The 25744-nt window shown below is 29.4% G+C and overlaps 1 protein-coding gene across 1 annotated transcript; it reads left to right on the top strand.

Moving 5' to 3' along the window:
• Window positions 1-98: 98 nt before the first annotated feature.
• LOC107169624 (uncharacterized) lies at window positions 99-25744 on the top strand. Its single transcript, XM_015519425.2, has 9 exons — window positions 99-2531; window positions 8044-8262; window positions 9393-9977; window positions 16031-16107; window positions 16195-16295; window positions 16607-16706; window positions 19046-19214; window positions 22439-22596; window positions 24420-25744. Exons 1-9 carry the CDS (start codon window positions 1706-1708, stop codon window positions 24573-24575), a joined length of 2391 nt encoding a protein of 796 aa, XP_015374911.1. The 5' UTR covers window positions 99-1705; the 3' UTR covers window positions 24576-25744.

Below are 25744 nucleotides of genomic sequence, written 5' to 3'. Positions count from 1 at the left end.
GATTAAGAGAAAGTTCACGGTAAAAGAGCGGTTAGGTGGAGACACTTGAATAATATTATGACGATGCTAGTCGCTACGATTTACAGCAACCAGTCTTTTGTGTGCTGCTGCGGCTCTCAGTCGGTTTACTTTCTTAATATTTGTCTTTATTGTTATAATATTGTTTCGGAGAAGAAAGACTGCACTTCATTATTTATATATACATATATATAATATATACAGATATTATATTATATCTGTGGTGTATTGATAGTCGTGATGATAAAAATGTAAAAAAAAAATAACCGCCAATGTGATCTGCCGTTTATCTGTCACTATATAATATCATCGTATCAAGATATACAAAAGGACAATTTTCTCGCCCGCGTCTTTTGTTATCTTGTCTTTTTTTTATAAAGAAAATTTCTCATCCACGTATCAATATAAATATAATATATTATTATAGTCTATTGAAATCTGATTTTATTTTTCTATTTCATTAATAATAGCGTATTATATCTGTGAGTTATAGATCTTTACACAATCAGTGATAATATTCATATTAATACGACTCGTGACGCGGTAAGTTTAAAGTTAATAAACTATTTATTTTTTCTCTATGGCTTATCGTTTACTAATTAATTATATATTTTTGGTGCGAATCAAAACAACTGCTTAAGATTTTTAAATTTCAAGTTCGATTAATTTGACATTGAATTTTTCTTGAAATTATAGCTGCCACGTTTTTCCGTTACAAATATAGAAACGTCTGTTAATATTGACAATGATAATATAATATGTAATAATATTATATATTGTTATTGTTATCGTCGTAATTTAATTACACTGTACTCGGTAGTGTCGGAATTTTTTTATTATTATTTTTTTCACTCGTTCTTTTACTCTCAGTGACCGCGAGTGAAAGTGAACGTGTGTGCTGCGTGGTGTGAGATAGAAAATTTAATAATCATAATACTACCTACTACTGCATCGAATAATAATAATAACAATAATAATAATAATAAATATAACAACGACGACTGAGCGGCGCGTGTACCTACAGAAAGAAAGTGCATACGCTCGTTCCGTGACATTGTATACACGCACAGGAATCCAAGGTAAACTGCTGCTGTTACTCCTGTTATTGAAGTGATAGTTTTTCGAGCGATATACGCGCGAATACTATTATTATTATTATATTATTATTTGCTCGGGCCGAGCCCTATTCGCCGTATTGCATATATCGTACACACGTACGCGCCGAGTTCGCACACGCGCGGGTGAAAGAAGAAAGTGGCCAACACGCAAGCATATCATAAGATTCGTGGCGCGCATAATTCCTCCGGTATTCGTCGGTCGTCGTCAAAACCGTCACTCGTCATCGTCTCCGTCGTCTCCATCGTCGTCGTCATCATCATCATCATCGTCATCATTGTCATCATCTTCATCATCATCGGATGTTACGCAACAACGACGGTTGTATAGTAGTCATCGTCGTTTTTCACCGGAGCCTTACGGGTCAATGTCGTATCGCCGGAACGTCACCGAAACACCACGACAACCGCGACAGATCATCGTCATAATAACGTTGTAACGCGGTGTACTACGGACGACCACGTATTATAAGACTATAACAAAACGGCGACGACGACGACATTATAACTACATCGTTTTATCGTTCATAACGATAAAAATCGCGCGAATCGTTTAATACGAGCGCGTTGCCATGAGGTCACACTCCATAATCGTCAGTGTCATAGTGATGCAGTTGTACTGCAACAGTGCCTCGTCGTCCGGCAGCCACGTGGATTCCACCGCGGTCGACTCGTCCGATGCAGCGCATTACGTGCCGCCAGTCCTTAGATCCACCGATCGGCAGAGTCAGCGGATAAATGGCGACGCGGACGGAGGTTTAGACGGCGGCGGTGACGACCACCACGTCAACGACAGATCGGACGCGTACGACGGTCACCGTCGTACCGTCAACACGTATCATCACGTCAGCGACGGCACGTCTTCGTCGGCCACCGACGGGGGCGGTTGGATCATCGGCAGCAGCCGTCGACGGGCGTCCGCTGGCGTGCACAAGTACCACCAGGACAAGGTGGCGTTCGCGGGTGAGTCGGACGACAAGCGGCGGGAACCGGCAGACGACAAGCAGCAGTGGCCGGTGGTCGTCACCGGATCGGAAGCCGCGTCGTCGCTGTCCGAAGTACAGGTGGTCGTGCACCAGGCGCCACATCTAAACTCGGTGGTCGACGGCGATCAGCAGCAACCGTCGTCGGACGTGGCGTCCAAGTGGTACTCGAAACGGTTGTCGTACGCGACCAAGACGTCTCCAGCGGCCGTGTCGGCCACTGCTCCGCCGTCGCTGTCGTTGCAGCAGCAGCAGCAGCCGGATGCCGCGGGAAGCAACGCCGTGCTGTTGGCAGAAGTGCTCGGTCAAAAGTCCGGTTTCAACACCACCGCCGGTAAGGGTGGCTACTACGGCGGACCAACCGTCACCGGTTCCAAAGGCTTTCAAAACGATCTCATGGACATGTTGGGCAAAAGTATGTGTGACGCGTCCGTTTTTTTTCGGGACATGTTTTTTTTCATTCATATTATTATTGTATATTAGCCTAGTATTGGTAGGTATACATAGTTTTACGTGTACCTATAACTACTTGCATTAGGTACCTTCTTATTGTCGTGTTCGTATTCGTGTCGCACCAACGGCGACGGTTTTTTAGTTGTTGGTTTTTGTTTTCCGTCCGTTTCACTCGTAATACCTGTTACGAAAACCATTCATAAATTCGGGTAAATCGTGCGTATACATAACATGGTAGTAAAATGTGCAAGTATACGGGTGCACGCTCCGGGTCTTATAAAATGTATCTATAGGTATATACGACCCGATGCGCTGCCATCACGCAATGCGTTTGTATAATATCCGGATGAGCCGTCGCGGAACTCGATTGCCGATGCGATGATGGGTGTGTTGACATTTCCGAGTGATTAGAGGAAGACGAACGAAAGAAAAGAGAGATAGAGGATAATAAAAAAATAAAAAAATAACCGATCGAAGAAAACGATACCGTCGTGATTTTTGTGTTGAGTGGGGGGTTGTAGTGATGGGGCGGGTGGGTGGACGACGTTGACGATGAAAACGATTTAAAAGAAATAAAAAATCTACAGTAAGTACAATAGCCGGTACCCAATAAAATATACAAGAGTAATTAACCACGGTTCTGCCAGAGATTAGTCGTTTTCGTTATAGTCATTATATATTATATAGTCTTAAAATCTGTGAAGAAATCACTGTCTTCTATTTCTTTCTTGGTCTAATGGGTACGAGACTATAATAATACGTATATACATTAATAATTCGGTGAACAGTGATTAGGCTTCTAATCGTCAGACACGCGACGTTTTAGGTAACGTATTTGTGTCGGACTCAGGGGTTGCCAGGAACGAAAATTTTAAATAATAATTCATAATATAATATTATTAGGTATACATATGTTGTGCAAGTAGAAAGTCTTGTCATAAGTGTATCTTACTATGAGTTTAACAGTCTAGTTCTATAACTCGAATCTCGAGAGGAATAAAAATAAATTAGACTTATTTAGTTTTCGAGTTTCTACCTTACATAATACGAATAAAAACACTTCAAGGGCTGAAAATAAATTAAGTTATCGAGACTTCATTGCATTAGATATAATTATATAAATGTGTGTCTATAACCGATGGTAGACTACTGCAGTTATATTTCAGATGCACCGAGACCGACACGAATAAATTACGTCGTGTATACTTAAATCGTTTTTTCTTTACTTAAACCAAGAGATGCACAACAATGTTTGTTGTATTAAAATATTATCATCATACAATGCAGTGCTCGTCCCATCTAATTATGATTTTAATGATTTCGCTCTGCTATAACACATAAGCATGATGTGCTTCAATTACCTGATAGTGATCATGTCATATTATAATTTATATTTGTGTGGGTTTTCCGTTTAGAATAATACCATTGTATTTACTTACATCCTTGATAACTTTCTCTGTGATTACATGTAATAATTTCAGCCTTCGGGATGTATTCTTCGCACTCCAACACATTTTTATAACAACATTATAATATTATAATATTTTACTTCTTATGTATCGAAACGGCGAAACGGTTTGCTCGAAGCAATTCGATCGATGTTTGCACGAAATTTCCAATATTACTTGTCCGGTGTAGTTGGTTATACCTATAGGTGCAATATAATAATGACGAAAACGACTAAATGATTTCCAGACGTTTTTAAATATAGTTAATAATTTTTTCCGTACAATTTAATATACCTAATAATATATAGGTAGGTGCACCTTTCTAACTGTAGGTATTAATAAGTAATAATATGGCACAAATTGCCGCTGATGGGCGATGGCTAATCACTATGGTTAAGAGGTTTATGACTTTTACATATTTTATTCTTATATACATACATATATGTACATATATCCGTGTACGATTCAGGCCAAATTATAAATCCGTCTAGTATCACATAGAAGCAGTTATATTGAATATAATTTTTCAGTATTTTTAGTAGTAGGTACCTAATTTTTGTAAATTTTATATTTTGTTGGTAATGTTCCTTAACTTATAGATTCAAAAAACATTTAAAAAATAATTTCTTACCATAGACTTATCGTGTATAGGTGGTTGTTTATACATAAAAAGTCTTGGTTATTAATAGTCTATAAAAATGTATAAGTTATTTTTAATGAACAACGAATATTACAACATTTTTCCCCACATTGAGTATTTTTTTTTTTAGCAAGTTTTGAATACAATTTTTTGACTCGATTTTTTAACGATAACCATCGATAAAGTGAGAATACGATGTAATGACTAGGTACTTATATTTGGTAATTTGTTTTGAATGGTTTATTAAAAGTCGCGCGAAAAATAAAATAATAATATTCTTTTGCTATCCGTGTTCATGTCCGGGATATTTATATTGTTTAATCAAACCCTGGTAAATTTGTTTAGTGACGTATTACAATTTATTACATGTATATAATAATTTAATGTATAATATTTTAAAAAACTGCGCACGTTCCTCCATTTTCGTTTCTGTAGAAATATTAATAAATTATACACATCACGATTATTTGTAAGTATAGGTAGTATAAACGAAAGCAATTCTATGACCGTGATGTGGTTTCACTTTCTTCATCACGGCCGTCTGGTGTTTTTCCTTTCTTGATTTACTATACTATGTATAATACTCGTCCACAACTTGCCACGGTGACTTGATATTTTAATATCTATACATCGTTCGTTGTAGATGTGTTTTAAACATTTAGTAGGTATTTATGACCGCAATAATTTTGTTTATTTAAATTAGTTTATGTTTATACATTGAAAACAAAGAAACCAACACATTGGTCTTTTTGTTTGACAATAATTTATTTCATTGTTTGGTAGATTTTCTTGTTTTTTTTAAAAAAAACTTCACCAAGTACATACCCATGTTATAATATTTCTGAGAGGAACATTTTAAAAGAAAATTTTTGAAGTTTTAGGTATTGGATATGAACCATTTTTTTTTACATAAATTCAGTTTAATAATAATTCATTGAATAGTAATCATCAGTTAGTAACATCTGTTATACCTAACCAGGACTAAACGTGTTTTTATTTTTTAATATTGAAAATATTTATTAAATTAAATATTTTCAAATATTCAAATTGTAAATCTGATTTTTAGAGAATTTTGATAGTAATCAAGGTGTTTGTTTTATGATTTTTAATATGTATTTTTTTTTTGAAGTAACGCTATTTAATTTGAATTGAAAAGTTTAATGAATTAAAAAAAATATATATTTAGATTTTAACAATAGTACTTCCTAAAAAATTATCATAAGCTATATGTGTTTAAAAAGCCTATACTTTTTGAATTTAAAATGATTTTCACGACTAGATCAACTTAACTGTTAAAAATAATAAGATTTTAAAAAATTTTAAAAAGTAAGCTATACCTTCATAACTTAAATAAATGTTTTTATTAAAATTTGAATTTTTCAAAAATAATTTATATCAGATTTTAAATGTTTTATTTTCAGTATATTAAAAAATAAAACTATAACACGTTATGCCAACGCAAGCATCTGTAAATTACATTAAAAAAATAAATAAAATGAAAAATATTGATTAGAATAAAAGTGATTTTAGTTTTCAGATCTTCCTGTTACATTGTATATTTTATGAAAATGTACCTACATAAAAATTATTAGTTATTATGAAATCATTTTTTCACATGTATAGCTAATTATTAATTTGCTACACTTCCATTAGGTACTTACATTTTACCGGCTATACGAATGAGAAAATCAATTAGAAATGTGTAGGTACATTAAAACTTACAAGATAGTATAAATTGATATTCGATAATACGCATTTATAAAAAATAAAAATTAATAACAGTGGGTCGTACGAAATTATTTGGTTCATAATAATAATTATTATTTTCTCAACACGTTTTACTTTTACAGAATTTAAATAATCCAAATGTAAAAGTAAATTTATGGAATGTCATCAATATAAAAAACCTTTCCCCGTCAAAAACACACATTAGTCGTTTTCGAATAATCGTTGCAGCATTCAAATATTTATTCCACTCTAATACTTAACTACTATATATACACTTTAATATTGAGTATACTCTCAACCTATCAAATTTCTTTATTGATTATAATTTATAATATTACACAGTTGTGCCGTGACGTGTTTGGATTATGCACCTATTATCGTATGTACCTACGTAGGTACAGCAAACAACGTGAAACAAATAATCTATTTTGTAGAACGTTTTTATGGAAGATCATAATTGCATTGAAACACAACAGAATTACAGATCATTAAGTAGTTTTATGTCTTTTATGTACCTTATATGCATAATCATTGAAATATTATTATTTATACGATTTCGTCGAAAACGTTTTCTTACAAATCCATGTTTTCGTGTTCTCGTTCTTATAATCCTCTACAGTCAAACAAACAAACAAACAGAAAAAAAACGTAGGTAGATACCTCTACAATAGTAACATTATAAGCACCGGTGTTTCCAATTTCCCCACATATTATTATGCTGTACTCTCAAGATTTTGTTGAAAATTTAAAATATATGGAGAGTCTACGTCTTAATATTACAGGTACTCTCAAGCGATTTGCGTATTAAAAAAAAATCTTAACCTACTAACGTTGATAATCGAATTGTTTAAATTTTGGTTCGTTTGCAGTATGGTCTAATTTATTACAATTGTTTACTCCCGAAATATCGGTGATTAAAGTTATTCTGAATATTGATGACGATGTGACGTAACCGTCAATCGTTGATTACCTGTTTTCGTATATACGTTTAATTATCTTAGTATTGCCGAAATTTCTATCGCCAAAGTAATATATTGGTTTAGTTTCAATTTGAATTTAGTTTTTAGAAAAATATTTGAAAATGTACTTTAATTTGTATTATAATAAGACATTCTTAGCCTTTGTCGGTTATCAACAAACTGTTTAACAGATATATAGAAAATCAGTAATTTTTGACAACTTTAACATGACAAATGATAGATAATATTAATTAGGAAATAATATTATAACAATAGTAATGACACTTAAGGTTGAATAAACATTACAGATAATTATTTTTATTACGATCGATCATTGATGGCACCTGAAACATATGTAAAATGACCACGGGTAGACAGGTTTGATCATAAAAATCGATGGTGTAATATTTTTGATGAGGTATAGCGAATTAGGTATGCTCGCAGTCTGCATTATAATATAAATATTAAATGTTGACAAAACTTAAATTATATTGTATTATAAATAGGTATTTTGACGTTATAATATGGTATACCTATAATATTAAACAACAGCGATGATACAATATATAATATAAGATATTCTTATAATGCATTACCTCGGTTGATCCACCACGAATATTATTATGTCTAAATAATGTTATACACACTATTACGTCATGTTGACGTTTTTTTTTTAAAACATTTTTTTTTCGTACACAGTGATACCTCAGACTTGTTGGTACAACAGCAACAAATTCGATTGCGGCCTTAGCATTTCGTGCGTGCTCGAGGGCGGCAAACCAGTGGACTTGTGCAGTGGAGGCATGATATGGAGCTGTTGCGTGTCCAGAGACAAAATTCAGACATCCGGATCTTCTTCGTCGTCGTCGTCATCCGTGACGGCGGCTTCGAATTCGGTGGGAACAATAGAAAATGCTAGTGAGTTTTTATATTTTACCGTGTTATTTTTATTTTCATTCTTTAACGTCTCATTCCAGAACGTGCGCGATTGTTTTAAACATAAATATCGAAATAAACGGTTCCAAATAATCATGATAATAATACGACAGCATTGCACAATATATTATATTATTCACTTAACGTAAAGTTTCACGTAGTGCCCATATTCATGTATTATTGTTATTATAACGACACGTCGTCACGCGTACACTGGATGTGCGACGGCACAGTTGTTCACTATAAATTATAATAATAGTAATAATAATCACGTTAATTTCTCTCGTCTGGTATTATAATCAGAGCAAAACTTTTTATGGTCGCTACTCGCTATCATTGTTATAATATTGTCATGGTTCTCGTTTTCGTAAAAATCATGGTTTACGATATATATGTATATATCATTAAAATTATGGCAAAGAACGCGTTACAGGTACGACGTGAGAGTGTATTTATTTGGTTTTAATTTCGACTTGGATACCATAATATTTCTACCGTAGTAATATTATCAAAACACCGAGACGACGCTATTCTGTCATCGTCGTCGTACCTGTATTATGTTTGATTGTTTAGCCGTGTAAGCATTTATATTTTGTGTCTTTAATTGTTATAACTCAGTGACACACATGCTTATAAACACGTGCGTTTCGTTGCGACGATATGATGCGAATACGTTTGTGTATAGGTACTTATACTTAATATCTTTGCACTGGCTGCTGAGTAAAACCTAAACATATAGTATTATAATAATTGTGTGTCATGTTTGTAACATATTTTCTGTTTTAATTTTGGAACAAACATGACATCATTATTATCTAAGTACTAAATACTTAAATTATAGTTTATATTATAATGTATTAATCATAATTATATATGATAAGTGTACTCCATAAGGATCATTATCCTTGTGTATTACGATTAACGTTATGTATTTCTTATTGACCTCCATTTTGAGTCTACATAATATTTTAATAGTATATAGATATCACGTACGACATACCTACCCGACCATATGAGCCTTTAAAAATGTATGGGAAACGATACTCTCTCAAAATATTATATAGTTATTGCGTTATATGCATTATTGTCATGTCGTTTCCTCTTGTATAAAGCCATACAGTTCCTGATGCAATACCCCGAATTCCAACATCACTATAACATGTATATGCAACAACAACATCAACATCAACAGCAACAACATTTGCAAATACAACAACAACACAATCACAACCATCAGCCCGCGACGGTGGCGAGTTACGTGGACAACTACATCAACGACATAAGTCCGTCATCGCAGTCTTTCGTCGCCGATCAAACGGCCAAACCATCGTACTATTATCAACAAGAGCACCAGCATTACCACCCGTATTACTATCAGCACCATCAGAATTCCGCCGGCGGCCATTGGCAGATCAATAGCGCCGGGGCAGTCAGCAGTTCTTCGACCAGCACGACTTTACCACCCACGCCACAAAATTTGATGTTCCACAGCGATCACGGAAACGTGTTTTATTCCACGCATAAACCACCTCAACTGGCGCCGTTCTCTCACATCACTCAAATTGGCAGCGGCATCGTTGCCGACGATCAACTGCAGCAGCAACAGCAGCAACAACAACAACAACTGCAACTGCAGCAACAGCAACCGCAACAGCAACAGAGCCAATTGTTGCACTACATGCCGTCTGGATATCGCGGTAAACTACAGTCGCTGTTTATGCATAAAGTCGCACTTCCGGTCATACGCCTCACACACACATATATATACATCACTTCTGGAGTGAATTAAAGCACCTGCAGCCCAGAAGACACGCATACACCAATCTATTTACTGTATGCTCTCGAGATGTGAATACAAAAACATTCGATCTTCGGGCTGTCTTTATAATTCATATAAACGCACTTTGTATAAATATTTGTATTTTGTAAGGAGCATTGCACAAACGCACGATAATAACACACGACACAATTTTTTGTCTTAAAACGTATCTATATAGATTATATGTATAGCACGTTCTATGATCATATAGCACAACACTGCAGCAGCACCTTTATAGAATATACATCGTATTATTACGAGAGGTGCATTACGACGGTTTAAAAAAAAATTTAAACATCGAATTATTTTAAATCGATACACACATGACAATATATTGTACATAGGTACCTACTAATAATTTACTATAGGTACATTATATGATAACTGCAAAATATTACGCGAAGTTGTTATTTTATAGTTTTTATGATATTATTTGTACCTATTATTTGATATCAAGCTACGTTCGGCATTATCGATCACTATACGTTTATCAACATAATTCCATCTATACGTCATACATTGCCTATATATTTAATTCAATTTAATGGTTATGGTTTTACTGTCCAAAAAGTATCTTGTGTATTGGGTAGAACATCCGGCTGATTATTTTAATGAATTATCTGTCGATGGGAAGATTAAAGACCATTTTGTTTTATACAAAATATAATTTAGTATGTCATATTGTCATCCCGACAAAATATTACAACTTTTTTTAGTATTAAAATTAATATTATGTTTATATAATTCTTTATTTTGATTTTTAATGAGACAGCCGTTTTACCTAATCATATATATATATATACATTGACATTATAAACATTAAACATTCCATACATATTTACTTTTTTTAAGGGGGGGGGGGGTCTCAATGTATATATATTACATCTATCGGTCACATCAATGTGGGTCTAAAGTTTATTTTTGAAATGTGTGCACTGCTAAGCCAAATCATTTTATAGTTTTTCAATTTCACACTTTTTAGTTAAGATAATAAATTTGTTCACTCTTTTTATTTGAAAACGTTTCACAAATTATAATATTACATAGACGTCATAGTCGTCATACCCATATGAATTCAGCTTCAGTTAAATCAATTTTGTGTTGAAAGATTTAATATAAAAGTGATTTGACCTAATATTAAATTCCAAAGGTATGGATATTATCTGCAGTGTTTATACGTTTGTTTAATTGTTTTTTTTACGGTATTCGTATTTTATTTTTTTAATTTATGAGCTTAATAATGTAATATTTTACATAGGTAGGTATCTACTGAAAGCTTAATTAAAAATCAAAATATTTAAAAAAAAAGTAACATACAAACATAAATAGTATTCGTATTTTAGATTCTGAGCGGAGTGATGAACGTATTGATTTTACAATGCTGTGTGTGTGTTTTTTATGTGGTCTGAGTACACGATAAGTTTTCGAAATAATGCATGAAATTCTTAGTAGTTTTTAAAAGCATCGAAGGAAAAAAATTAATGAAAAACGTGAATTTTTACGCAAAACCAATTTTTGATAATATTGATTTTAGATATTAGTGTAATTCTAAAACAAATCACCATAGATACATGAAATTTTCAATGGTTATACTGGCATTTTTTGTAATTGATAAAATGTTCACAATACTTCAAATATTTTTAAATTGTTTATAGACATTTAAAATTTTCAATCTTTTTAATTTTTTTTTTGTATATGTCAATACAATTTTATTAAAAATGCTTCAAAATTTAATACAAGGCTCTTAATATATTACCACAGTGTTAGTTAAAAAATATTGCGAGTAGTCTCAATTTTTTTTAATAAGCATTTGAAGTTAGAATTTTGACAAAATACGTAAAAATCGCGAAAATTTGCAATTTATTTTGAGTTAAAATTTATAAAAATTCATCTTTTTAAATCAAAGGTTTGAAAATTCTTCATGAGTATGTCTACTTTTATCATATAAAAAATGTTTAGTAGAAAGTCAAATTAAATTTTTATGAGCATTTGAATCACAACATTGGATATTCACTCAATTTCTCTTGTACCAATATTCTTATTCAAAAACGAATAACTGTAGAAACTAAAAATTTGCCCCAAATGTTTATTTTATCAATTCCTATGCTTGATAAAATTTTCAAAATGTTTCATCAATTTTTAAATTATTCATAGACATTTGAAATTTTCCATTTATTTTAGTTTTTTATTCTATAAATACAATTTTATTCGTTACCTATGTTAAAGGTTAAAACACTTGAAAATTGAATAAAAGGTTTCCCATAAGTTGGTATTATAGCAATTGGAAAATATTAAAAATACTTATGCATGTTTTTTTTATAACCGTTTAAAGTTCAAATTTTGTTTAATAGAATATTTACAAATTCTTTAGTGTTAAAAATTATAAAATGTTCACGTTTTTAACTAAGGAATGAGAATTTAAAACAAGGTTCCGGGTAAATAGATAATTTTTCCGCAAAAAAAAATCTAAAAGCTATATAGGTAAATGCATTTTTTTATGGTTATATATTAAGTTTAAATTTGGATGAAATTGCATATTAAATAACCAAGAATAACAACTTTAGTTATATTGTTGTAATCTAAAAATATTATTCGTGGGTACTTAAAATTTCTAGAGTATTATGAATTATGATTGTTAATGTCATTAATGACGTATATTAATACTTTATAATAAATTGTAGGTAGGTATACACTAATATGAATGACTGAGTGAGTCGAGTACATAACGAATATTATTTGATTAATTTGGAATTCATTTTATAGGTCCATAATTTTTTTTTTTTTATATATAATAACTGCAATATATCATTAATATCGTATAAAATATACTAGACTTACAACCCGTCTCCGATTAGAATCGTTTTTCGTAAATACAATGATATTATATGATTAAATTAAAATTTATTACCATCCATTACAGTAATCTACTGTAAAGCAAAGCGGCATCCACTTTTTAAATTTTATAATAGGCGAATTCACTCTAATATTAAAACAGAAAATACAATATCGATCTTATTGAACGTAAATTTACGCTGTTTACGCATAGGTCTGCAGAAAGAGTAAACAAATAGTACACCGACATCCTTTTAAGAGTTAAGATTATATAATTTTTGTTTATAAGCTTTGATAGTACAGTGAATTGACCAACTATTAAACTTGGAGTAAAAAGTATTATCTGTGTGATTGTATTTATTATATTTTGTTGTTTTCTTTACGGGTTTTCAAGTTTTGAGCATTTTTAAATCGCAATATTTAATATTTTACACTCATAACTTACAAAAGAATCGAAGAATAACTTGTTAAACTCCAACATACAAACAAAGATTATGGTATGAATCGATCGCTTCACTGTCATAATATTAAATCTAACAAGTTACAACACAAACTTGGTTCGGTCAAACACAAATATATCGTGTTACGCTTGTAACATATAATTTGCAAACAATATATTTGCATTCGACTGAACTGATTTTATGTTAAACTTGTAACATGATAAAACGCGACCATTTTAATGCAATTAACAGGAGGATTTACCGTTAACGATAATGAGGTAGTTCTCGTTGTGCTTTAACTTTGAAAAAAAAATACACAATTACATTTTAAAATTATTTAAATCTATTTATATCATGATTTGAGAAACCTACACCGTTAATGGTACGTTGGTATTGACTTATAATTTATAAAAACAATAATAAGTACACACGATATCCGTTAAAATTATTACTGTACCTATATTATATGATTTTTTTTATAAAAAAAGTCTAATCTACCGTTTTACTTAGGGAAAAATAAATTACTGATAATTAAATGAATAAATTTGAAATAGAAACTGATTCCTATAGGTACCGTCTCCGCTCAAAATCGTTTGATTCGTTATGCAATGATCATCGAATTCAAATTTAAGTTAAAATTTTTAACCCATCAATGCTGTGACCTACTCGATGACGAAATACTCTTAAATCTTACTATAAAGTATAGAGCATATTTTTTCTTTTACCTAAGTATGTGTGTTAACTTTAAATTTTAAGATTTATAATTCTATTAAGCTAAAAATTACGAAATTTACTACGTACTTAGATAATAGATATATAAGTATCTACCTATCTGTATGAATGAATTGTATTGTATTATCTATAATACATATATAACACTCTTATACGTATAACAAACATTTTCAAAATCATAAAATTTTAGATTTTGACTTTACTAAGTAGTTTTAGAGTGCCTAAAAACTACCACTCACTCCCAAAACATTACGCAGCTATCCACTGGACATCGAGTAACATTAGTTGGTACTATTTTGAGTCTGAAGCGTTGATTTCCTCAGAAATAGTAGTTTCTCAAAACGTGAAATAATATATAATGTCTTACTGTCTATACCTGATAAATGCATTAAATAATTTTCAAAACGAAGTATTACGAGTCCCGGAGTCCATGTTTCCTAACCATAAATCAATTATCCTGTTCAGCTTTTTAAACATATTTCTAAATATTAATGATTATTAATACGTTAGTTATTTTATCAAGATATCGATTTAAATATTGCCAATGACTTTAAGTTCAGTAATTGTGAAATATTTTAGATTTAAGTTTATAGAAAATAAAATATTTTATTATGGTAATTATCCAATTAAATTGTTAAGTGTTTGACTTGAGCTTATATAATATAGTGTCACTCACCAATTGACTCCTTCCATTGCTATGGCATTATGTCACATGCATATGTCTCACCAATCATTACATTGTGCGTAATATAATTTTCTTATTGACTTAGATATGTCTTATATGCATAGGTGTAAACTGGGGTAAATTCTTGAGGGAGGGGGGGGTGTAACAAAAAAAATAAAAGATCAAAAGACATCATTGCCCTTAGATCACGCCCATCATATGGCACTATTTTTGAAGTCCGAATTGTAAATGAATAAATTGGTTAAAGAGATTAACTTAAGTTTAAGTTATCGATACCATTTTTTTCATACCTATGTCAGTGTTTTATTTTTGAATTTTAATTAAAAGTAAAAATTTAAGATCTTTTAAACGTAGATTAAAATTACTATAGTAATATTAAATATCTGGAGGAATACAATTAAAAAATAAATTTTTGCTTACAAAACGTATAGAAACAAATAATAATTATACATCTGTTAATGTACAATTTGTGGTCATATGTTTTATGTTTGTAATTGTATAATATGTGATTTAATCGCGGTAGGTATACAAGAAATATATGTTAATAATATAGAAGATTGCCTACATTTAGAATTAGTTACGAATGTACCATACCATACTCATTTATCACGACAATACGACAATAGTTTTTATTAAAATAATTATTAAGGTATACTTGAATAATTCTATGAAAACATTTTTTTTTTAATATTCAAGCTTGATTTTTTATTTTTATCTTTTGTAGTTAATGTTATAATTATGTTATACCTTCTTGATCCTCATGTTTGCACTTTATAGGTACACCTTATTCTTGTACAAAATATATTATGACTCATAATATGACATATAATGATAAGTCACTTATCTACTACAGACTATTACAGTACATTACTAATGTAGAGCATAAATATCATTATACGGTGGTTAATGGTTATAATACGTATATAATGTATCAATTTTATAACACTATTATTATTTACGCCACTGCAACAAAAAATATCGAATGTCTATAGAAATTAATCGATATATTCTCAAATATTCTTAATAGTACGAAATATTCTTTTATCTTGAAATATTCTCAAATATGCTAAAAAAACTTTTGCCATTAATTAACCGGCTTCGTGATTTGTAAAGATTTCGAACCCCCGTCTGACTGCATAGCCTCAAAAAAAATATGCAAAAGAATATAATTCCGGCCCCTAATTATGAGTTTACAACATAAATAATATATGTATACCTAATATACACCTTTTAATTTAATAGGTTGTGGAGAGCTATATGCAAGAAGCCATAGAATTGTAGGTGGACATGGATCAAACTTTGGTACACATCCGTGGCAGGTATAACATTTCAAATAAATACCTATTCATATTATTATTGTTATCATTTGAATTGATTGTAACAACAATATATCTTTATTGATCTAGGCTGCTATCATTAAATCAGGGTTTTTGTCAAAAAAATTATCATGTGGAGGAGCTCTTCTGAGTAATCGATGGGTAGTTACTGCTGCACATTGCGTGGCCACGTAAGTATATAATAACTAATTAGGATTTTCATTCATATCAACTTGGTATTAAACGATAAGAGAATATTTATGTGTACGTAAGATGATGTCACTTCCACTCACCTACAAAATAAAATATAGATAGGAAGCGACTACGACTAGTTTTATATAAGTCTGAATAATCGGGCTAATTTTTAAGCCCTGATTTTGCACAACATAACTTGACCTGAAATGAACTTTGTACGCGCGTCTACGACAACACTTAATATTTTGTAATCGTGTAACATGTTCATTTAAATGACATTAATCTAAACATATTTACTATTTAAAAGAACGGCGAATAATAATTTAAAAGTACGACTTGGTGAATGGGATGTACGTGATCAATCAGAAAAGTACGCACATGAAGAATTCAACGTGGAACGCAAAGAAGTAAGAAATTATAATCAACTAATATATAATATAATGTTGTACGATTGCTTAGTTTAGTAATGTATAGTAATACGTATTTGATATGTTATTGCATGTGGTAGTATAAAACCAAATTTAATTTCTTTTTTTTTATAAAATGTACTATAATGCTTATGTGTAAGTATTGATATATAAAAATGTAAATTATGAAATGTCATCAGAATTCTAGATTCTTAACTATGCTTATCTTTATGGGCTTATTGATTTATATTTTACATTGTCATACGCCTTTGCAGCCTATTATCATAGTTATTAATTATGTACAAGTTCGAACGACAAAATGAAAAGTTATTAGATGCCATATATTTTACGGATAATAAAATAAAATTTCATGTTGAATAAAATTATAGTTATAAGTTAATAGTTAATATATTAATCATTACAAGTTATTTAAACTTTAATATTTTAAAGTAATCAGGCAGCCAATGTCTTATAATTGTATCTTCCTATAGTACCCTTAGGATGGTCTTGTTTTATTTTAATTAAGCTCGTCCAAACATTTTTTGTATGATTGTTAATGGAACAATATTAGCACTCCTTCACAGACTATTACTATTTAATGTTAAAACATAATATTTTTTCGTGACTGGAATAACACACACGATGGTTTGAATTCTAAATTTTAAAGTCTATAACATTCGTTTATGAGATAAAAACTAACTCAATGTGAGTAACCGACAAAATTATCCATTAGGGATACGTAATAACAAAAATTGTCGCGAGGAAAGAGGAAAACAATCACCGTATTCGCTATCATTAATGCAGTCTCCAAGCTGGGAAAATAATTTGAAAATATATCATCAGTCAAACAAGTATTCAACTTGATTACTTATTTTATCATTAATCAAAGCAATAGGGGTTTTCTGCTAAAAATACTTAGAAAAAGACATCATTTTAACATCAATTAATTTCATTCAATTCTACGGAAGTTAGTCGTTAAGAACACTTTATCGGGACATTAGGACGTTATATTCTAAACCACTACAATCACTAAAATCCTGAACAAATAGAAACGTTTAGTACATCTACAACACATACAACACCAAATATCATAAAGTATAAAGAGTTTTAGTCACTCGCAAATAAATATAACATGCCTTAACCACTTATTATTTTAATATTGATATAAGCAGGAAGGTAAAGCTTTCTTAAAACCGTAAAATGAGTAAATATAAAATATACTGCAGAATATATACGTTATAGGTACTAAATGTGTTTATTTTATTTTATTTTATTTTATTTTTATTTATCGTTTACAACTTCGGCAACAAAGGCTATTAGTTATTTTATTTTTTACATTACGTTTGCTTACATGTTTAGATTTGGTTATAAATATTGGTTTGCTTGAGGAAGTTAATTAAATCTGCGTTGAGTTGGTGATTGGCTCCAAGGGCTGCATCGAGGTTGTGTAATATTCCGTGTTTGATCCTTTCTTGATTATACTTTATGCAGTCCGATATGATGTGCTTGACTGTGAGATTTGTTTCGCAGGTTGTGCAGATGGGGGGTTCCTCTTTGGAAATGAGGAAACCGTGTGTGATTCAAGTGTGTCCTATCCGTAGTCTATTTATTACTGTTTTTTCTTTTCTTTTGAGTGAGGGGTTATACCATTGGGTAGTGTCACCTTTGATTACATTGAGTTTAGTATTTTGTTTGGACCAGATGTTTTGACATTTGTCGTTGGTGATTATTTTAAGGTATTTTTTTGTGTCATCGTATATGATACGAGTATTTGTTCAATCAAAGGAGTATCTGTATTATTTATATAATCTTATATAATAATTGTCTTCATTATTTTATATTAAAACATATAGACATGATTAAGAAAATAATTATTTATTGTTAAAAAAAAATATTTGTATTTAATTACGTTCAAGTCGTAAAATAAATATCAGAAATCTGGTTGCTTTAAATTTTTGTTCTCATTTATCAGAATGTCAAAAAATTACGGTAGTTAACTTATTTTATTATTATCAAGTTAGTGGTAATGTGATTTACTAGTTGGTTTGTGTGGAGTTAAAACTAATGATTTTAGATCTTATTATTAGTTATAATTTTCAAATGATTACATTGCGCATTGTTTTTAAATCTGTAAATTCACGTACATTAAATAGTATCTATACTTTAAATAATGCAAAATTAATAATCAGAGCTAGGAACCAAAATTGAAATCGGTACATAAGTATTTTCATTTTAAAGAATCAAATTGTAATCAAAACTGTAAAAGATATAAAAGTTTCCAATTCATGTAATAGTAATCCATATCAATCGAAGTAATTATATAATGTTGTTCATCACAGGTACATCCACAATACAGTCCGACAGATTTTCGTAATGACGTCGCTTTAGTCAAAATTGACCATGACGTAACATATAAACAGCACATAATTCCAGTGTGTTTACCAAGCTCAGCTGCTAAATTGGTTGGCAAGACAGCTACAGTAGCTGGTTGGGGTCGTACAAGACATGGTTAGTATATATTTTATATTTTTTTGTCTAAACATTTAGAAAAAAAATAGTAAAATCATAAATTATTTTTCTTGTTTCAAAAAATCAAATTTAAATTACGTTTACCATTTATTATATCTTTATTTAAATCTTGCTTAGCACTGGTATATTTATTTTGATATTGATCGTGGTACATATCATATATTAAAAAATTAATATTAGTTTTCAATTTTGTAAAAGTCATATTTTATAAACTTATAATACTTTCAAATAGCCAGACCCGTTAAGCCGTTACCGTATATAGTATAACAGAAAGACCTAACAAAAAAAAGCGGGTAAGTCGTGGATGTCGCTCTGCTGTACAGTAGGTTACTGTAATGGATGGGATTAAATTTGAATGCAATGATAGGTATCATTGTATACGAAAAACGATTCTGAACGGAGATGATTTGTCAGTCTAGGATATATTATATTTAAATATTGTCATATATTCTATTTTGAAACAAATATTTTATTTTTCAATTAAGACGCATGTTGCATAAGGCATGGTTAATCAATTAATGTAGTTATCATGTAGTTATCATAATTCATAATACCTTATATATGCGAATACCTGGTTTAAAGATAAATCGTTATCATTACGCGATTTCATAAAAATTTAAAACTTAAACGCTCAATACATTTTTCCTATAATGACGCTTCAAATTTTCTCTATAGCTATTTGAAGCAAAACTTGTGGAAAACTTGGTGTTAAATTTTATAACCTTAGATATAAATACAAACAATATTATGAATTTTGAACTACAAAATAATTTGCAAATATTCATGGTTTTGACGAATTTTTGTCAATATTTGAAATTCAAATGCTAATAAAAATTTAATTTGAATTTCCGGTGGAAATTTTTTTTGTGATAAAGATTGACAAATTTGTAAGAAATCTTGTATTAAATTTTCAAATATTAGATTTAAAAAGAAAATTTTTTATGAATTTCTAACTTATAATAAGTTGCGAATTTACGTGATTTTTACGTATGTTGTCAAAATTAAAATTTAAATGCTTGTAAAAAAAAAATGTGACTATACATTTCTTGTATTTTTCAACTGATATTGTAAAAATATTTTAGGAGCCTTGTATTAAATTTTCAAATCTTAGGTATAAAAGGAAAATTTTTTATGAATTTCTAGAATAAAATAATTTACGAATTTTCGTGATTCTTACGATGTTGTCAAAATTAAAATTTGAATGCATGTAAAAACAAAATGTTGCTATATATTTCTTTTATTTTTCAACTGCAATTGTAAAAATATATTATGAGCCTTGTATTAAATTCTCAAATCTTAGAATTAAAAAGAAAAACTTTTATGAATTTCTATCTAAGATAATTTGAACATTGCTGTAATTTTTACGTATTAAGTCAATATTTGAACTTCAAATGCTAATAAAAAAAATTGTGCCTATGTATTCTTATAATTTTTTAATCACTTTAAGAATAACTTATGAGGGACTTTGTATTAAATTTTCAAGTATTTTTATAGGGCCAAAAAAATTTTATCGACACTTCAAAAAAAAATTTTCAGACAAATTGAAAATTTCAGTCGTCTATAAATATCTCAAAAAAAGTCAAAATATTTTGAAAATTTAATCATGTAAAGAAAATACCAATCCTAATAACTGGTAAAATTTTCAAGTATCTAGGACTTATACTTTTTGAATAATAACAAATATTTAAAATCGTTTCAGGATAAATCGTTATCGTTACGCTATTTCGTAAAAATTTAAAATTCAAACGCACTTAAAATTTTTTCTATAATGATACTTCGAGTTTTCTCTATAGCTACTTGAAGGAAAACTTATGGAGAACTTAGTGTTGTATTTTTAATTCTTAGTTATAAACGCAAAAAATTTTATGATTTTTCAACTTCAAAATTACTTGCAAATTTTCGCGTTTTCGACAGATTTCGTAAAATTTTGAAATATAAAAGCTTATTAAAAAAAATTGTGACTTACGATTTTTAATTTTTTTTAGCTACAATAAGAAAAACTCATAAGGAACCTTGTATTAAATTTTCAAGTTTTTTTGGTCGTCCAACATTTTTTTACCGACACTTCAAAAAAAAATTCTCAAAAAAAGTGTAAATTTCAGGGGTCTATAAATAACTCAAAAAAAGTCAAAAATTTTTGAAAATTAAACTGTATATAGAGAACACTAACATAAACATTTGGTGAAAATTTCAAGTATTTAAAGTGATTATTTTTTGAATTACAACCATATAAAAAAATCGATTTGGTCGAAAACTGATTTTGCGTAAAAATTCCCGTTTTTCTGTCATTTTTTTTTTGTTTTTCTCGATTTTTTTGAAAACTGTTGGAAAATGTTTACTTTTGACCTCTATAATGCACCAAGGATCTTCAATTTCACATCGGAAACCACCCCCAAAGTTTGAAATCGAAGCATTATTTCGACTAGTTATGCTGTACACAGACACAAAAAAAAAAAAAAAAAAAAAAAAACACACATCATTGTAAAATCAATACATTCATCACTTCGTTCAGAATCTAAAATATTTGCTAATGTATAACAAAAATTGTTAATATTATATGATAAGTAAATAATTTAATAAATATAGGTACTTATGTCAATATATTTTCAAAAATCATATTTAAAAAAAAAAATATTACATTCCAAATGAATTTAATAAAAAAATTCTAAAAAATAAACTACTTAACTTAGATAAATATTTTTACCATCAAAATTTTTCTTATGATCAGATTCACAAATAGGCTATTTTGAATTTAATCTTAATTTTTTAATTAAATTTAAATTATTTTATTTTCAGTACAATATATAAACATAAAAAATATATTATACATGTAGCGCTGGGTCACTTGAAAAAAAAAATATTAATTTGAACAAAAGTTATTCCAAAAGTCAGTTCTATCTGTTACACCTTGTATAATATAAGCTCTTTGAAAATTATATTCCTTCATTCGGCATTCCTTTCAAATATGAAACATGTATTTTATGAAAGTATATTCTCTTATACTAGGCAGTTAAAAATATAAGAAACATTTTAATAATATTAAATAAGGTATATGAAATATTCAAATGTTTTCAATGAAAAAAAAAAAACTTAAAAACTTACAAATGAGTATATAATAATATGTGATATAATATCTAAATTATATTTAAATAAAAACAGCTTAAAAAATCTAATATTTAACATTATGTAATTTTTAAATACAGGAGTTGCAACAGTTCCTACGGTATTACAAGAAGTGCAAGTTGAGGTAATACCGAATGAAAGATGTCAGAGATGGTTTAGAGCAGCGGGTCGAAGGGAAACCATTCATGATGTGTTCCTGTGTGCGGGCTATAAAGAAGGTGGACGGGACAGTTGTCAGGTTTGTGTTACGTTGTTAAAAGGCATTTTATTTCAAATTTTATTGACGGGTATTAGCTATCTGTTTAATCTGTTAAACATTAGGCTAACTTGTTGCACTTGCACCTCACGCCTGAAATTACTGGTGAAGTATAATGGATATAGGTAGGTACATTAAAAAGGGAATAAATGATTGAATGATGACTTCTCCAATATTATAAAATAATCTTTTTTAAATTATAATATATTAAAAACATACAATCTGAATTCAAAAAAAAAAAGCTTTGGAACAAAGAATTAGGTATGTAAGTTTGAACACGGTAGTTAAAATTTGTATTCGTGAGACGAACATTTAAAAATGTTAGATATAGTTTTTATGTAATGCGCTTCAACTAGACAAAAGACTAAATTGGACAACCCATATAAAAACAAAAGAACTTTCCTCAATCTTAAACTCCATAAATTCAGACAGCTGCTGCGATCTAACCTATCTCTTAGGTAATAATTAACTTCTCATATATAAACAAATCATTCGATCTGTAATGACCTTTGGCATAAAAATTTGGGGAACCTCAAAAAACTCTAATATAAATAAATTCCAAGCTTTTCTATCTATCAATTTCCGACTCTTAACCAATTCTCCCTGGTATGTCAGCAACAATCGCACTCTTCATAAGGACCTAAAAATTCCAACTATCCCCGAATAGCGTCAAACCACTACAAGAAATTTCATAAAAATACTATTAATCATCCCTATCATAACCCTATCATCTCTAACCTCTTCTTTCTCTCACTCCCAGATAACCCAACCCGCCGCCTCAAACGAAAATGGCCACGTGACCTACTTGATACTTAAAGACAATTAACATTAGTAGGTAAAAAAAAAAAAGATCATCATTAAACTAAATATCCGCCAGGGCACCCTCTTCTATCACGACTTTTTATCATGCACTATTTATTTCGTTAACTATATTATGCATCCATGTATATATGCGATAAATGTATAATACATAATACATAATAAAAAATTATTATTATATTATTATTAATGATAAATCATATTTTAAAATTCAAGAAATAAACCTTATACCTGAAATTGCTGAATATTATAGGATTAACTCCAAAAAAAAGTGGGTAAGTAAGTGGATGTCACTCTGCAGTGCAATAGGTTACAAGTTGGTTACTGTAAAGGATGGTATTAAATTTGAATTCAATGATGTAGGTAATATCATTGTGTACGAAAAACTATTCTGAGTGGAAACGGTTCATCAGTCTAAGATATGTTATACTATATTAATTATATTGTTATAATTTCCAAAAAAAAAAAAAAAAACGTCGTCCATAATTATTTAGTATTATAAAATCGTGAAATCATGAAATCGTATGTTTAAGGTTAGAACCGCTTTTATTTTGAGTACTGTTTTGAAAATCGAAAAATGACCTCTCTAAAGTACCAGCTTAAGAACATTAACTTTCAAAAAACAATGCTACGCTTGATACTTTTGAGCAAGTTTAGAGGGAGAAAAAGTGTTTACAGAATAAAAAAGAAAAAGAAATAAACATCATTGTAAAACCAATAGGTACATTCCTCGCTCCGCTCAGAATTTAATATGAATAAATGTTAGTGAGTTAATTTAAAGCAGATTAAATATATTTAGAAAACTACAGTCTGTACAGGAAAATTCAATCACTTTAATACATAACTCGTATATTACCTATCATTATAGCCCTATATGCGTGTAGGTTGGCACTTATCTACATTTTTGTATAAAAGGATTTTTTTCACTTAAAATATTATAATTTTTATGTAATTATATTCCTAATCAAATAATACTCACAATTCAGGGTGACTCTGGTGGACCTTTAACAACGATGCTGGATGGACGGAAAACTCTAATCGGATTAGTCTCTTGGGGAATCGGATGCGGTCGTGAACATTTGCCAGGCGTTTACACCAATGTACAGCGTTTCGTGCCGTGGATCGACAAAGTAATGACGTAATAGTAATATTCAGATTCATGACTATATATTATTATGCAAACATTAAGCTATTATATTTAAATCTATTTGATGTTATAATAAATTATTTATATATATATAGTCTGTTTTAATTAGGTACATTTACCCATTGAATTTATTTATTTATTTATGAAATTATACATATAATCGATATGTATACTATTTAATATTTATGTAATAAATGCATGAATATTGCATATCCGTAGCAGTTAGATAAAAGAAAAAAATAATATTATTTGTTTATTATTATGATTTTGTAATTTCTCGATGTCGAATTGTGCTATTGTTTAATTTAATTATTTTGATTTTCATCTTATATTCATTATTAGTGTAAAATAGATGTGTACATATTACCTATATGCTTAGACTTTTATGATATTACGTAATATATATAAATATTACAATATAATATATAACTATATAAATAATATATTAATCAAAACCAGAAATGTAACTATTTCATATATATGATGCGTCCCTGGTAAAAATATGATATTTATAATATATTATATAAGTAGCCGTTATGCATTAAATAAAAATAAAATAGAAATAAAATTTTGTTTACCATTTATTGTATTTACTACATTTTTTACTCAAGTATAAATATTATTACTTTTGTTTAACTATGATTCACTTTTCATTTTTCGGCATGGCCATTTTCATGAATTGTAAATACATCTCTGTGTGTTTTAAGATGTATTAAATAGTACCAATAAGTACCTACATTTAATAAATATATTTAAAATTTAGAAAAAACCATAATGCTTAAATAAATTATATACATACTACTTACAAATTCTAATATTATGCATTATGCAGAAATTAAACTAACAAAAAACAAAAATAGAAAAGCTAATCTGTTTTTAAACACAAATTGTATTAGTTATATAATATATTTATTATTTTTTGTAAAATTTATCAAAAAGGTTGTAAATTACAATTTGAACTCTACTCCGAAAATATAATATATCATTATATTATCATCATAAATTTGTAAAAGATTACGTTTAGATTTATTAGGTCTAGTCGTCCCAATTAGATCAGATAAAAAACAGGAACTAGTTTCTCATTTAAAAACTTGTGATATTTATAATATTGTAAAATTATTATTATTTAAAAAATAAAAATTTTATGAAATACATTGACATTAA

This window comes from Diuraphis noxia, unplaced genomic scaffold, assembly GCF_037042655.1.
Source record: "Diuraphis noxia isolate RWA-SAM2 unplaced genomic scaffold, SU_Dnox_SAM2 contig0001, whole genome shotgun sequence".
NCBI classification, from domain to species: Eukaryota; Metazoa; Arthropoda; class Insecta; order Hemiptera; family Aphididae; genus Diuraphis; species Diuraphis noxia.
The sequence above is the reverse complement of the archived record's forward strand: the minus strand, read 5'-3'. Positions and strand labels throughout refer to the sequence as shown.

What these genes read in the sequence shown, in the direction of transcription:
- LOC107169624 (XM_015519425.2), top strand. Translation starts at nt 1,706, where the DNA reads ATGAGGTCACACTCCATAATCGTCAGTGTCATAGTGATGCAGTTGTAC. An exon ending in TTGGTACACATCCGTGGCAG is followed by an intron (nt 16,108 to 16,194) that starts GTATAACATTTC and finishes TTATTGATCTAG; the next exon opens with GCTGCTATCATTAAATCAGG. An exon ending in GTGGACGGGACAGTTGTCAG is followed by an intron (nt 22,597 to 24,419) that starts GTTTGTGTTACG and finishes CTCACAATTCAG; the next exon opens with GGTGACTCTGGTGGACCTTT.